Raw genomic sequence first — 16,862 nt, forward strand, 5'->3', positions numbered from 1 at the left:
GCAGCGCTTCGCTTTCACTGACGGTGGGGACTACGTCTAATTCTTTTCGTCACTTAGAAAAGAAGCTCAAAGAAAGGTCAGCTCCATTGACATGATGTTAGCAAAGCTAGCTATACAGAGACACGTAAGCATTTGTGATGGAAAAAAAGTTGTCCCTCACTGTGCTGAATTATTATGCGGAGATGTTGACTGACTTATCGCATATATGGGACAACGCTGTGTCCAAAAGTCTGCAATATAGTGATGTGACATTCAGGAACAGTCCGATTCTTCTGAATGGCTCTTTACTTAGAAAATAGGACTGGAGTGTCACTGAGAGCCGTTCTTTKTTCTTGTAATGCTTTGCGTACACTGCAGTAGTAGCTATCATTATTTTATTTAATCATGTACATTGATATTTTTTTTAATTAACAAATAAATAAAACACAAGAACAAAAGAGTACACAGAGCATGCACATTGCTCTATGACTGTTTTTGTTCAAAGTGGCAGGTGTAATGTCTGCCACGGTGTCAGACTACCTGTTCATGTAGCAGGAGAGAGAGTGAAAACAGTCATGGTGAGCGCCTTGTGCTTTGAGCGCCTTGTGCTTGGTTACTTCTTTGTTGCTCCTTGGTCAGTGTTCATAGTTGAGCGTCATTTACCGTCAGGGCATTGCCTCAATTGCTATGTGTAATGGTGCAGACAGTGATGGCTTCTGACATGAGCAATATGGGCAAACACCCAGGGTGTTTATCTTTTTAGGGATGGCACGAGACCACCGCGGATTGTAGCACAAAGATGGAAGCACTTCATTTTAATATTGGTAAAATTTATTAAGTATTTAATATCTAGGTGTTTTTATGGGAATATGGATCTTTCAGATCAATTTGAGAAGCAATTTTGATCATATTTCACATTTTATCGTGTCATTTAACGTAGGCCGCTGGTCTTGGTCTTGACTCGGTCTCGACTTCCCTCGGTCTTGGTCTCGACTTGGTCTCGGACCCTAAAAGTTTTGGTCTTGTCTTGGTCTCGGGTTAGGTGGTCTTGACCACAACACTGACTGTTGCTGTCTTTTACCCACACATCCTCTGTTGAAGCTCAGAGAGAGTGGGAAACATGGCGATAACGGAAAAAAAAGAAAATAGGGGTAATCTAGCAATTGCATTCAATATTATCAATGCACTATTCAACTGTAATATTGAAAAGCTGTTTTCCTATTATTGTTCAGCCCTTGCAGACCTTTGAGAGCCACTGTACGCTAGCAGCATGTTAAATACAGAAATACAACTGCGTCTACTGCTGAACCCTCAGTTTTACCTCACATGTCTTCACTTTCTGAAGAAGTGTAAACTACTCAGTACTAGGTAAAGTTTTATCATTAATGGCAGACAAAGTTAAAACAATCAAACCCGTCTTCTGTAATTCTTTTCTTTGCTCGTCGGTGGACAGCAAACCTGGAAGCCAGTAGATTTACAGCATTTTCTTATACTGTGTTTGCAGCATAATCATATATCCACTGCAGCTATTCACATTTTTAGAAGAAAGCATGTCCCAGCATTACACGTCACAAGACTGTCAAAACCTTTCAGGGTAAAAGCTGCAGGAACAAATCTGAAATCCTGCTTGAAATGTGACCAGCAGGCATTTTGAACTGCCAGCAGGAGTCGCAAAATATGCTTTTATATGTTGTACACAAGCGCACTCCACAAGGCCTCGTTGTAAATGTGTAGTTTTTGTTTTCACTTTAGCTTCAACTTGTAAAGTAAATTTGAAAAAGGAATGTGCTCAAAATTAATGTAAACATCTGAAGACTGTTGCTCGGTTTACCAGGCGTCACTCAGCCTCCTCGTGTTTCTCCTTCTCCTCAGGAACCGACATGAAGATCTTCTGACAGAACATTGTGAAGATTTCTGTGACAAAAAAACAATCCATCGTATTACACATATTGTTTAGCCACAATTCTGAAAATCAAGAAAACATTGCCTCACACCATTGCTACCCATTGGGCAAAACAATAAAGCAGAACAGCGGGTACAGGTATGCTCAATTTCATAACAAACCACAGGAGAGACCTCTTCGGCCCGGTCTGGACAAAAACAAAGGCATCATTTTAAAATAAGCAAACTCAGAACGTCACCTACCCAGCATCTTCTTGATCATATGGGGTTTCTTCCACTTGTAGCCGAGCAGATACGCAGGAATGCCCGTGAGAATGATGCTGCTGCCCACCAGGCTCTCAAACGGAGCCGCCCAGAAAGACACGACGATCATGAAAACGCAGCCCAAAACAAACGTCACCGGGATGAAAAGATACACCTGGAGAGGGAAAATGAATGAAAAAGCTGTTAATTGTACAAATACGAGAAGGTGCGAGGTAGAAGGTTGATGTCGCCTGACTTACAAACTTAATACATAACAACAGATTTGGTTGAAACCAACGATGGCAAGACAACTTTACACATTCACCCTTTTAGTTCTGCTATTTCTTCCTAATACCAGACCTTAAGATTTATAAATAATAATTTCCACAACCAGCTAATGTGATATTAAATAATATTATATGGATTATGGATTATGTCAAGTAATATGGATTACTTGACATTAACTGAGATGTCAAGAACCGAGGCAATTAAATCTTGTTTTCTGACAGGCGTTCTGAACCGAAACACACACAAAAAACAACAACTTAAAGTCTTGTTTCATAATTAGCTTAGAAATAAAGCTGGGATCCCTGTTCATTTCCTGTGTGTAGATTACTTTGTAAAACAAATGGGCTGAGATCACTCTGCCTCAAACGGAAGATGAAAGGCGACCGTCAAGGTTACATTCCCACAATAAAAGGGCAACAAAGAACGGCGCATTCATTCGGTTGCCACGCCCGCCTATCGTGGAAACACAGCGTGGAAACACAGCGTGGTTCCACTTCCGACTCACAATAGGAGCAGGGATACAATGGTGCTTTCACTGAAAATAAAACAAAAATAGTCCAGTCCCTGCCGACATGTTGATGTTTTTGAGAAGACAAAAGAATCTTCCTGAGATTCAAGTGGGCTCATGGTCTTTTATTTGGATTTAGCCCCCCCCTAAAAAAGGTGACCAGTGGAAATCAACATTGTTCAGGCTGTACCTTAATAGGCCTTCTCAGATCGGGCTTGGTGATGCGCAGCCACACCAGACCGGCAATCGCCATGCCGACGCACAGCCAGGTGAAGAAGCTGAAGAGATTAATGACTGAGAAGATGTCCTGGGAGATGGCGTACATCATGGACAGGAGGCACTGTTGAAAAGCACAAAAATCACAGCACCGGTTGTTCTCTTTGACATGAGTATAAACTTAGCACAAAAAGTAAAGAAATATGCGTTTAGCAGAGTTTGTTGTCGTTGTTGTAACAATGCTGGTTGGTAATAAATCCCAGCTTACCACACATTTCCTTTAGTTTCAAGCGTCCACTTATCTAGACTTTGACTTTTTCTGGGGTTTGCTAAACTTGAAGTGTGGTACAGGGCATTTTATTGCTATTTAGGTACGAACTAATATTTCAAATAGTAAAGGAGATTTTTTAAAGTAGAGAATGTGAAGACAGGTACTTTTAAAAATAGCAGTTTTAATCATTCACATCAACCAGGCCCTGTTTCAGAACCACAGGTTCCATTTTCCAGTATCCACAAAAGTCCTGAATTAACTTTGTTTTATCTTTGAATGATACATTTAATTTAATAGCTCAAAAAACAAAATAACTTTTTGATAATCACGGTCTGAAGCCCACATCAAAGCATGCGATTTAATACAATTCAACATAAAATACAAACAATTTATCAAGATTTTTTTGTCAATGCTCTTTTAAGAAACAAGTTGGTTTTTTTAAGTCTGAAGTTTTCATAACAGAAAAAATAAAATAATATCCAATTCCGTACTTTTGCAGACTTCTCAAGAATGAAGAGACCCTTAAGAATCTCATACCAGTAGAACGCCTGTTTATTTCTCTTTAAGTGATCCCTCGATTGTGGGTTGTGGTTCAGGGCTGGGTCTGTGGGTTGCACCCATGAAAAACTTACCAAACCCTCTCCACCATACCAAACTGTTTTTGCTGGAGGCAGTGTGATGCTGTTTGTGCCAAATAGCATATAGACTCAAGCAGGAGTAAGTAGTTGACCTTTCTATCAGTGTTTAAGTTGCTGAGCAAATCTGAATGTAAAAAAAAAAACATCAACAAAGAATGAAAAAGAGTTGGAGCCTGTTCAGCCTTACTGTAAAGATTAGTGATGGCACAGGTGTAAACAAGTCTGTATGAACCAGTCCCAGAGCAGCAGGGAGTTGACCTTCTCTGGCTCCAGCGTAGAACAGCCTAGTTGGGAGACAGGCAGTTATTTTCCACTGAAGCAGATAACATTTCCATTTCCACCCCCAGGTCTAAGGAACAAAAAATAAATAAAAACATCTCCTTGTTGTGGTTTAATCACCGTGCTGATGTAAATAGAGATCCATTGACGGCTCCGAAGCAGGAAAGTCCCACAAAGACAGGAATCAACCAGGCCATCACGCCAAGGTGGTACTCTCCAAAGCTCTGCATCAGCCCATGAGGACAAAGACACATGCAGACGTGAAAGTTTTGTTGTAGATTGTCATGAACTGAAGGAAATCACACTTACCACAGCAACCGCCTCAGACTCAACCATGACTTGAGGAGAGATGGTGGTGAAGTAAGCCAGGTTGGTCAGAACGTATACCACTGTGACTATAGGCATTGATATGATAATGGCTAAGGGCAAATTTCTGTGGGGAGAGACCAATAATCATTAAACAACAGTACAGCAAAGCCAGAGTTTTTATAACAGGAAAGATTTCTTCACTTCATAGAGTAAATGTGGCGTTCGATTTCATGCGATCCAATATTTTTATTTCCGCTCAGCTTTCATGTGTCATTGTACTCTATCGCCATGCAGTCATCTGACGGTAGACAAGCTTATTCGTAGATGGGGGCAGTCATGCCATTGCTGTAATATTCCCACAAGAGTCTGTAAAATACTGAAATCAACCTGCATCACTTTTAAGTCACCTCTCTGGATTGATCATCTCCTCAGTAACATAGTTCAGGTAGTTCCTGTGGAGAAACAAAAAAAAAAAGGGTTAAGGTGTTTTAATGAGCAAGTAAGAAATTAATGATAAACAGATATTTCAAAGTCTCACCAGCCACCAAAAGCAAAGAGGCCACTGTACAACGCCAACACAATGTTGTCCACTCCCATTTTACTGCCTTCAAATGCCTTTTCTGGTGTCAAATACGGCACATCACCTGTGTGCACACACAAAAAGTTATATGAGGAACGACTAAAACAGAAACTCTGTGTTGTTTATTGACAAATATGGAGCTAGAAATCAGTAATATCGGCTTGGGCTCCCCTTGTGGTGGCAGAGGGACAAAGCAACTTAACAGAAACCACAGAGACATCAGCAAGTACATTTCTGAAAGGGGTATATGCTGACAAAATTTAGAAAAAATAAAAAAAAATAAAATTAACATTGACACTTGTTTCTGGTTTGTACAAGTAGCATTGCAGCACAACCGGTCAGTAGGGCGAGGAAGAAATCTCTAACAAACCATTTCCTTAAAAGATGTGGGGTTGATTATTAGCTGATTTTTTTTTTTTTTTTTGCCATGTGGCAACAATTTAGGAAAAATATTTACGTAGTGTGCATGTGTGCGTGTGTGTGCGTGTGCATGCCTGTGTGTGTGTGTGTGTGTGTGTGTGTGTGTGTGTGTGTGTGTGTGTGTGTGTGTGTGTGTGTGTGTGTGTGTGTGTTTACAAGCTTTCCTGAAGACAGAGCTTTATTACTAGTGATTATTTGACCATAAGTGCCTTTCCTTCTCATATACAGCTAACAGAATGTAAAGGCTAGGGGGAAAAAAACTGAGGCAATGCTGTTGCTGAGAAACACAAGCATGGGAGTTATTTTAAGCTAGTATTATTAACTGAATCATACCTCAAGATATAGTTTGCTCACATCACTTCAGTGTCCTTACACATCTGGTTAGATATTCTCTTACACTCCTGATACTTTTTAATTTCTTCCACCAACACCAGCCTGTTGGAAGACTGCCTGTTGACAACCTGATATTTTCAGCCAGCATCTCCTTAGAAGTGGGGAAAGCGAAGGGAACTTCAGTTCAGGTGACATTTAAATGCCAGCAGAATTATAAATATGATAAATAAACTTTAGTCTGTGAAGGAAAAACATACATTTATTGAATCAGTGTAGCACTATTAGAATGTGAGTTTGTATTCTCACTGGGCGTGACTCCACTCTACCTGGTGCTTTCAGATGTTAATAACTTAACTGGGCCTTAAGCCCACATTATTTGCCCCTTCAGGCCTTCTGTCATGTACTCAGCAGTGTAGGCTTTTCCACCTCGTTACTATGGTAACTCACTGAGGGCGGGCAGGGGACGAAGGGGAAACAATGCCACTGGGTGTGGCCTTCCAAAAGGAGGGAAAGAAGCAGATGTCACATTCTATTCCCGCGTGTCCTTTTCATCCATTCATCCATTTTCTTTACACCCTTGTCCCTTAGTGGGGTCGGGAGGGTTGCTGGTGCCTATCTCCAGCTAACGTTCCGGGCGAGAGGCGGGGTTCACCCTGGACTGGTCGCCAGTCTGTCGCAGGTCCTTTTCATAATTTTTTTTTTTTTTTTTTGCTACTTCATTTCTGAGTAACACACAATGCATCATGGAGCTTGCATGAAATTATGCTCAAAAGCCAGTGATTTTCTCTGTTTAAAAAAAATCCTAAAATATCTTCTAGCGTATCCTTCATCAAATAAACGCTGTACAAATGAGAAAGGTATGGCAGTGATTTATGACCATGTGCGGCCTGGAGACCCGCACACAGATACACGCGCACATGGCTGCACAGCCAGACTCAATCAGCCGGCTGCAGACAGACGGGCCCTGTGTTCAGGCTCAGCAACTGTGCTAACAAACTGAAAGGACAGCAGCCTGCTTCATTGGGTTCATTAGCATGCATCAACAATTTGTTCATGATTAGAGACAAAAGAAAAATGCCTCATGCTGCACATGTAAATATCAGGGTTAAAATCTGAGCAATGAATGTAAAAAAAACTAAATGTATATATNTTTTTTTTTTTTTGTATCACAAAGCTTATTTTTTGTATTATCCGTCCACTCTGTGAAAAATAAAGCAACTAAAATCCAAACATCGACATGATTTCTAAGCTGATGATGAATGTCTGTAAGCTTCTGAAATGAGCTGCTGTACCACATCAATATGACATCAGTGGGTTAGGGTGGTAACATTTCAATGCTTGGAGTTCCTACATGTGGCGGTGTAGACAGTTGAAACGGTCAGACGAGGTGAGGAGACGTGTTTGATTGGCTTGGGAGCAAAATAATCTTAACAACAAGAAGCCGTGTGTGAAGAGGCCATGTGCAGGAGGGAAATTGAGGTCATCTGTCAGGGAGTATTGATGTTGAAAGCAAGCAAACTCAAGTGGAAAGCATTTGCTCTGATTCTCTACAAGTGAACACACACATTGCCACACACCAGCAGCTAAAACTGCAATAAGCCGTGGTGGAGAAACAGAGGAGGTATATATACATATATGCATATTTTCCAAGGCTAATTTAGGTTTATATTTGATCAATGAGGGATTAGTGACGGCCTGAGGAAGAAAATGTATTTCTGTTATTCGAAGGCGTTTGATGAGTCTTATCAACTATGTGCTTTCATGGGCCACACTGAGCGCCAGCTCAAAATGACAAAAGAAGAAAAATAATGGAGGATTTCTTTGAGAGGTTTTCCTCCATGCCAAAGGGACAGATTTGAATAAATTCAAGTTGACATATTTAGCACAAACAAATTGTACGTTTCCTGTTTTCTTAGGTTACATACCAGCTTCTAATCATTGACCGTCTTCTAGAAGCAAGAGGGGAATCAGCATGAAATGTAAGAGAGGTTCTGTTTGGAGAGGAGGCTGTAATGAAAGGAATGATGAAAAGAAACATGAAACAGAAAGAAATGTCAGTGGGTGGTGAAAATTGTTTTTTTTTCTTTGACGGGAAGAGAGACCATGATAGAAAAAGTTTAGGTGAGGAGAAGAAAACAAGAGCAGGAGTCATGTAGACCAAAATATAGAGTAATACAGAAAGTGAAGTTAAGTATTTATGAGTTTAAAAAGTTTTAAATAAAAAAATATAAATATCTGTAAAACTGTCTGTCCTGCAGTTGTATTATTTTGTAATTGTGTAATTTCATTTGTAATATTTATTCCCTATTACATCTTTAAAACAACAGAATTTGCAAATAACTTGATATTTTTGTTTGTCAATATTAACTACTAGATTCTGAAAAGGTTACTTCAAACAGAAGATGTCAAATTTGGTCTTATTTTGGAGTAAACATTTCAGCTTAGTAGACATTGAGTCATAATAAGTCAAAGGAGAATCCAAAATAATCAGTGAGGCAAAATGCATACACAGATTTCTTGTGCATTAATTGTCAAACAATTATCTTGTAGCCATCAATAAAATTGCTGGTAGCTGAGTGTTGATAGATATAAATAAATCAGTTTCTAGATGTGCAAAGTAGAAAATATACCGAAGTGCTACAAAATATTAATGTTTTTATTAATTCTTTTATAAATTAATTATTTTATTCTTTTATAAAAATCATTATTAAAAAAAATTAAAGTGTGGGGGGAGAGTAGTCTGAATTGGGTTCTGGAGCTGTGCCCCACCTCATACATCGCACTCATTCGCCAGCCGCGAGTGATTCCAAGCCGCGACTAGCACCACATCCACCAGGCGAGCTGCGAAATTGCTCCCCCTGGCTTCTCCTGCGAGACATGCAAGCGCTGACCAATTATTTCTGTTCACTCGCTCACCTTTGTCAGGTGATACCCTGCAAGGGTAACTATTGGCTCTTGTCTCAGACCTTCCCCGAGGTGATTGGTGGAGTGACGAGCACTCAGTTTGTGACCTCTACAACGAGCTTCCTCCCACACCAGGAAGTGAGCAGCAGATTCTTTGGCTATATAACCCTGATTTTGCAAAGAAGAGATGATTATGGTGCAAAACCGATTTTAAACGCAATGTGTCAGGAAAGACAAATAATTAACGTATTGTAATAGAGACAGTATACCTACCTTGTTCTTGCTTTATTAGTCAGTAATACTCAAAAACATAAATATTTCTGAGATTTTATGTACAGCAAAGCATGCTGGGAGCGAAAAACAGGGTCATAGACGAGTAACCTGCATAAGCTAAAATGTTCACGACTCACGCTAGCTATTGTGGAACACTATTAAACCATACACTGTGGACGCTTCGTATTAATGAAAGGGAGAAAACCAGCATGGTAACTGAGTGGACACCGCATTGGCTTCATTGTACAGTAAAAAAAAGGTACGTCACTTCGTCTGCCATGTTGTGAGTGGCAAGTTTTAACGTGACCACGGGTCACGTTCATTTTTTCTTTATTAAACATTACTATGCCTTACTATTAAGATTTAATACTATTGTTAAGTATTAAGTCTTAATAATAGTCATATATCAGTGAATTAAAATGCAAACAAGTTCAATGACTTCTAAAACCACCTAAATTTTGTGGATTTAGTTAGATTAAATATACTGCATTTAGTTAATAAGCAGAAGTTGCTTCCAAATGTTTGGGTTGTTTTCCTTGGTTTCTAATTTGTATAGTTTCTTCCTAGCAGAATAACTAATGTCTCACAGTATCATCCCATTGTGCTAGAGTTAGCTCTTGAGACTGAGAATTTATGTTTTAATGACATTTACTTGGATGATCAAACGTAACAAAAACAAGCTCTTAAAACAGAATCATCTTGAACGGGAAAAAACGCCACTTACAATGTGTCGGCGGCGTTATCGGTTATGCTTCGTGTATTTGCTTTGTATGATGAAACCACGCAACGTCACAGTTCCCATGATGCCTCACGGTTATCAACTAGTTTGTTCGTATTTTTGTACTGAAAATCATTACTGTCTTTAAAGATATAGCAAGTAACCTCTTGTATTATATCAACATAACAGAACAGTACAAGAAATTTTTTTTTGAGTGAAACCACAATAGTGAGTAGAGTCAGATTTGTGTGGTATAAAAACATCGTCATCATGCTTTTTCATCCGGGGCATTCAGAAGGCTTGCAATCTGGGCTACAAACAGAGAACCTAGTTTCTCACATACCCGCCCAGGGGAAAGTCCCCGGACCCGTGGCAGAAAGTGCCCTGGATAAACCCAGTCTCGGCCTGCGCTCCTCCACAAAGCCAAGACGTTCAGTAGAACCGAGCTTGGGGATTGCTTGTCGAATTTGTCAGCGTTAAGAGGAATGCAAACACTATGCACGAAACGCTTCAACAGAACGGGGCTCATTCTCCGAATGCACGCTTTTTTGGGATTAAAATAAAATATATTTTAAATGAGAATCCTGAGAACATAACATATTCATACAACCTTTTTTTTCTAATCTTATAAATCACACCAACCTTTTTTTAATCTTATAAAAAAATATGGGAAAAGTTCAAGAACTCAATATTTTTGCAAGCCAGTGTAAGTTTAGAAATCGTATAATGTCTCCATCTTGTGGTTGAAAAGATGATGTGCAACTTAGGCAACAGCATCCAGAAGAGTAACTCAAGTTTTATGTTTTAATCCCCATACTGTTTGTCAAAATAAATCATTAAAAAATAAAAGTCCCAGTCCACTTTATCTCTCATTTCTGTCAATCCTTGAGCTTGATAATTATTTTGAGAAAAATGCCTTATATGTTTAAGTAAATGTTGATAGTTTTAGATCCATAAAGTGTCTCTTCATGTTGCCAGAATGCTTTTCTTCCTTTTCATAATAAACTAATGAATAAAGCAGAAGTCACTGCAGACAAAACAAGTGCATCATTATTGCCATTCAGCATTTAGATGCTGAAAATGGCCCCTGGGTGTCCATTTCCCATGGTTTCACCTTTCTCACAAAACAATGATCCACTCTGTACCTTGCTGACGCCAGTAGAGGGAGCTCCACCCCTGCACCCTCCATCCTAATAAGCTCTGACATCAGAGCACACGCTAACACACACAGACCATACCTTCTGGCACAGGATTAGGGCAGCAAACAAAAAGCTTAAAGAGTCACGTGCCTCTACTCTCCAAATGATCCCTTCTTGTAACCCACTTCTCTTACTGAGCTCTCCCATGATTCACTCAGAGTGGGCGTAGGCACGAGCATCAGCAGCATCACTAAGTTTCAGCTCCTCCCTGCTGCATGCTGGGAGGGAGAGACTGAAAGGATCAGGGTCAGATAAATTCCAGACTGAATGACGGTGGCACTGAGTGTAAATGAGAGGACAATCGGGTGCATGAGTGTGTGAGAAGACAAATTAGGCTGGGTGATAGAGAGAGACTTGTGAGTCTGTCTGTATGTGCATGAGAGAGAGAGGCAAAGATAAATCCAGAGAGGACAGGAGTGTGTGTAAGGGAAAGAGGGACAAGAGGTAGAAGACAAGACACTCGGAAAAGGAGGGAACATGGCTGAGCCGGAGCTGAAATCGAGAAGCAGCCGGGAGAGTGTTGCTAAAGCAGGGAGCCAGGAGAAGATGGAGAGTAAGTACAGTCTGTACTCACACTCCTGGAGACGGTGCATGGTGCAGAGCTGCATTATTCCATCATGCGCTTTGATGCAACTGATGCAAGGCTAGAATGGCAGAGTTAATGTAACTGTTGTGCAGCGCTTGTGATTTCTGGGAGTGGCGATGCTAACAGGTGACAAAAATGGCAGGTGCACGTGTGTCTCTGCAGAGAAACGGTAGGCTGAGAGACATTAGGAGGAACTTCAGAAAATGATCAAAATATTTAAATTTTCCATTTGTGAGAATCTAAAGTTTTAATGTGTTTCTAATCGCTGATCGTCTTCTGCTCTGCTGTCTTGACTTCACCAGCAACTGAAGCGGAGCCCAACCAAGATGGACTCATTGTGGAGCACCCAGCATCCCCATCGGACCCCATGGTCTCTGCCCCTGCTGCCACAGACCCAACTAACAGCCCGCCTGGCAAGGGTGAAAAGATCAAGCTCAAACGCAGCATCACCCTCTTCAACGGTGTGGGGATGATCATAGGCACCATCATCGGCTCGGGCATCTTTGTGACTCCAACAGGTGTGGTCAAAGAGACCGGTTCTGCTGGCCTCTCCTTGATCGTCTGGGCTGCCTGTGGAGTTGTTTCCACCATGGGAGCCTTGTGCTATGCCGAGCTGGGCACGACCATATCAAAGTCTGGAGGAGACTACACATACATCCTTGAAGTATATGGCGAACTTGCAGCCTTTCTGAAACTGTGGGTGGAGATGCTAATAATTCGTCCATCGTCCCAATATGTGGTCTCGCTGGTGTTTGCCACCTACCTTCTTAAACCCCTGTACCCAACTTGCCCTGTGCCAGACAGTGCCGCCAAGCTCATCGCCTGCGTGTGTCTTAGTGAGTAAGGCTGAACTTTTCAGATGTATTTTTCAGTCATATTTTACCTCCTCATATGGGTAAACTTGGAGACGTTTCATTCTGAATTCCTACTCATAGTTGTGTCTTTCGCTACACGTTGCAGCCTCCTTGACGTTTGTGAACTGCATCAGTGTGAGAGCAGCCACCAAGGTCCAGGACTTGTTCACAGCATCCAAATTACTAGCTCTCATCATCATCATCCTCTTTGGCTTCATCCAGATATTCACAGGTAAGCACCCTTGAACACATGCTATGTTCTTAAGAGGTTCAGATGGTTATTTGTCACCTCAGCGCTCTCTCACTTCTTCACTAAGCCTTTCAGTTTAATGTCACTGCGCAACAATTCAAATTTATAACTTGATTTTAAAACATGGGAAGTCAAGTTCAAGGAACTGAGTAAACTGGAAGAATCCCTTGATTATAAATTAAGCTTGTTAATATCAGTGGATAATTGTGAATTACTTACTGGCTCTTAATTGAGCAAGTTATTATTTTGCATTGGAGTTGCCTATAACTAACAAAAAAATAAAATAAATAAAATCAATCAAACACATATTTTTATCTAAATAGGTCAATCATTTGATTAAGGCTTGAAGTAATTCTTTAATCTGTAACAACGTGTTTATTTTGTCTTCTAATGATAATTAAATTGGGTATTCATATTTTATTGTGATTTATTATCTTTAGAAAAACGTCTGCTTCATTTCTAACCAGAAACAAACTTCTTGGTTGAATTAAAATATTTAAAATCTAAATATTCCAGGTGTATGAATTATTATGTGCTGCACCTATGTGATTATGTGTATATAGGTGTTGTGTACATAGACAACACCTATGGTGTTGTGTCTATGTACACAACACCATAGGTGTCTCATTTGTGTATATATATATATACACAAATATATATATTTGTGTATATATATATATACACAAATGAGACACCTATGGTGTTGTGTACATAGACACAACACCATAGGTGTTGTCTATGTACACAACACCTATATACACATAATCACATAGGTGCAGCACATAATAATTCATACACCTGGAATATTTAGATTTTAAATATTTTAATTCAACCAAGAAGTTTGTTTCTGGTTAGAAATGAAGCAGACGTTTTTCTAAAGATAATAAATCACAATAAAATATGAATACCCAATTTAATTATCATTAGAAGACAAAATAAACACGTTGTTACAGATTAAAGAATTACTTCAAGCCTTAATCAAATGATTGACCTATTTAGATAAAAATATGTGTTTGATTGATTTTATTTATTTTATTTTTTTGTTAGTTATAGGCAACTCCAATGCAAAATAATAACTTGCTCAATTAAGAGCCAGTAAGTAATTCACAATTATCCACTGATATTAACAAGCTTAATTTATAATCAAGGGATTCTTCCAGTTTACTCAGTTCCTTGAACTTGACTTCCCATGTTTTAAAATCAAGTTATAAATTTGAATTGTTGCGCAGTGACATTAAACTGAAAGGCTTAGTGAAGAAGTGAGAGAGCGCTGAGGTGACAAATAACCATCTGAACCTCTTAAGAACATAGCATGTGTTCAAGGGTGCTTACCTGTGAATATCTGGATGAAGCCAAAGAGGATGATGATGATGAGAGCTAGTAATTTGGATGCTGTGAACAAGTCCTGGACCTTGGTGGCTGCTCTCACACTGATGCAGTTCACAAACGTCAAGGAGGCTGCAACGTGTAGCGAAAGACACAACTATGAGTAGGAATTCAGAATGAAACGTCTCCAAGTTTACCCATATGAGGAGGTAAAATATGACTGAAAAATACATCTGAAAAGTTCAGCCTTACTCACTAAGACACACGCAGGCGATGAGCTTGGCGGCACTGTCTGGCACAGGGCAAGTTGGGTACAGGGGTTTAAGAAGGTAGGTGGCAAACACCAGCGAGACCACATATTGGGACGATGGACGAATTATTAGCATCTCCACCCACAGTTTCAGAAAGGCTGCAAGTTCGCCATATACTTCAAGGATGTATGTGTAGTCTCCTCCAGACTTTGATATGGTCGTGCCCAGCTCGGCATAGCACAAGGCTCCCATGGTGGAAACAACTCCACAGGCAGCCCAGACGATCAAGGAGAGGCCAGCAGAACCGGTCTCTTTGACCACACCTGTTGGAGTCACAAAGATGCCCGAGCCGATGATGGTGCCTATGATCATCCCCACACCGTTGAAGAGGGTGATGCTGCGTTTGAGCTTGATCTTTTCACCCTTGCCAGGCGGGCTGTTAGTTGGGTCTGTGGCAGCAGGGGCAGAGACCATGGGGTCCGATGGGGATGCTGGGTGCTCCACAATGAGTCCATCTTGGTTGGGCTCCGCTTCAGTTGCTGGTGAAGTCAAGACAGCAGAGCAGAAGACGATCAGCGATTAGAAACACATTAAAACTTTAGATTCTCACAAATGGAAAATTTAAATATTTTGATCATTTTCTGAAGTTCCTCCTAATGTCTCTCAGCCTACCGTTTCTCTGCAGAGACACACGTGCACCTGCCATTTTTGTCACCTGTTAGCATCGCCACTCCCAGAAATCACAAGCGCTGCACAACAGTTACATTAACTCTGCCATTCTAGCCTTGCATCAGTTGCATCAAAGCGCATGATGGAATAATGCAGCTCTGCACCATGCACCGTCTCCAGGAGTGTGAGTACAGACTGTACTTACTCTCCATCTTCTCCTGGCTCCCTGCTTTAGCAACACTCTCCCGGCTGCTTCTCGATTTCAGCTCCGGCTCAGCCATGTTCCCTCCTTTTCCGAGTGTCTTGTCTTCTACCTCTTGTCCCTCTTTCCCTTACACACACTCCTGTCCTCTCTGGATTTATCTTTGCCTCTCTCTCTCATGCACATACAGACAGACTCACAAGTCTCTCTCTATCACCCAGCCTAATTTGTCTTCTCACACACTCATGCACCCGATTGTCCTCTCATTTACACTCAGTGCCACCGTCATTCAGTCTGGAATTTATCTGACCCTGATCCTTTCAGTCTCTCCCTCCCAGCATGCAGCAGGGAGGAGCTGAAACTTAGTGATGCTGCTGATGCTCGTGCCTACGCCCACTCTGAGTGAATCATGGGAGAGCTCAGTAAGAGAAGTGGGTTACAAGAAGGGATCATTTGGAGAGTAGAGGCACGTGACTCTTTAAGCTTTTTGTTTGCTGCCCTAATCCTGTGCCAGAAGGTATGGTCTGTGTGTGTTAGCGTGTGCTCTGATGTCAGAGCTTATTAGGATGGAGGGTGCAGGGGTGGAGCTCCCTCTACTGGCGTCAGCAAGGTACAGAGTGGATCATTGTTTTGTGAGAAAGGTGAAACCATGGGAAATGGACACCCAGGGGCCATTTTCAGCATCTAAATGCTGAATGGCAATAATGATGCACTTGTTTTGTCTGCAGTGACTTCTGCTTTATTCATTAGTTTATTATGAAAAGGAAGAAAAGCATTCTGGCAACATGAAGAGACACTTTATGGATCTAAAACTATCAACATTTACTTAAACATATAAGGCATTTTTCTCAAAATAATTATCAAGCTCAAGGATTGACAGAAATGAGAGATAAAGTGGACTGGGACTTTTATTTTTTAATGATTTATTTTGACAAACAGTATGGGGATTAAAACATAAAACTTGAGTTACTCTTCTGGATGCTGTTGCCTAAGTTGCACATCATCTTTTCAACCACAAGATGGAGACATTATACGATTTCTAAACTTACACTGGCTTGCAAAAATATTGAGTTCTTGAACTTTTCCCATATTTTTTTATAAGATTAAAAAAAGGTTGGTGTGATTTATAAGATTAGAAAAAAAAGGTTGTATGAATATGTTATGTTCTCAGGATTCTCATTTAAAATATATTTTATTTTAATCCCAAAAAAGCGTGCATTCGGAGAATGAGCCCCGTTCTGTTGAAGCGTTTCGTGCATAGTGTTTGCATTCCTCTTAACGCTGACAAATTCGACAAGCAATCCCCAAGCTCGGTTCTACTGAACGTCTTGGCTTTGTGGAGGAGCGCAGGCCGAGACTGGGTTTATCCAGGGCACTTTCTGCCACGGGTCCGGGGACTTTCCCCTGGGCGGGTATGTGAGAAACTAGGTTCTCTGTTTGTAGCCCAGATTGCAAGCCTTCTGAATGCCCCGGATGAAAAAGCATGATGACGATGTTTTTATACCACACAAATCTGACTCTACTCACTATTGTGGTTTCACTCAAAAAAAAATTTCTTGTACTGTTCTGTTATGTTGATATAATACAAGAGGTTACTTGCTATATCTTTAAAGACAGTAATGATTTTCAGTACAAAAATACGAACAAACTAGTTGATAACCGTG

General features: G+C 40.6%; 2 protein-coding genes across 2 annotated transcripts; one reads left to right on the forward strand and one right to left on the reverse strand.

The window, feature by feature from the left end:
* Positions 1-964: 964 nt before the first annotated feature.
* LOC103481163 (large neutral amino acids transporter small subunit 1-like) lies at positions 965-15,673 on the reverse strand. The gene is made up of 11 exons (XM_008436463.2): positions 15,202-15,673; positions 14,333-14,866; positions 14,083-14,208; positions 5,172-5,277; positions 5,041-5,085; positions 4,634-4,757; positions 4,445-4,548; positions 4,233-4,329; positions 3,111-3,260; positions 2,125-2,299; positions 965-1,893 (listed from the first exon to the last, which is right to left on the reverse strand). Exons 1-11 carry the CDS (start codon positions 15,275-15,277, stop codon positions 1,817-1,819), a joined length of 1,614 nt encoding a protein of 537 aa, XP_008434685.1. The 5' UTR covers positions 15,278-15,673; the 3' UTR covers positions 965-1,816.
* On the forward strand, positions 11,137-13,080 carry LOC103481162 (putative L-type amino acid transporter 1-like protein MLAS). The gene is made up of 3 exons (XM_008436462.2): positions 11,137-11,613; positions 11,949-12,482; positions 12,607-13,080. Exons 1-3 carry the CDS (start codon positions 11,538-11,540, stop codon positions 12,744-12,746), a joined length of 750 nt encoding a protein of 249 aa, XP_008434684.1. The 5' UTR covers positions 11,137-11,537; the 3' UTR covers positions 12,747-13,080.
* Positions 15,674-16,862: the final 1,189 nt, after the last annotated feature.

The sequence above is a fragment of the Poecilia reticulata genome, linkage group LG19, assembly GCF_000633615.1.
Source record: "Poecilia reticulata strain Guanapo linkage group LG19, Guppy_female_1.0+MT, whole genome shotgun sequence".
Lineage (NCBI taxonomy): Eukaryota > Metazoa > Chordata > Actinopteri > Cyprinodontiformes > Poeciliidae > Poecilia > Poecilia reticulata.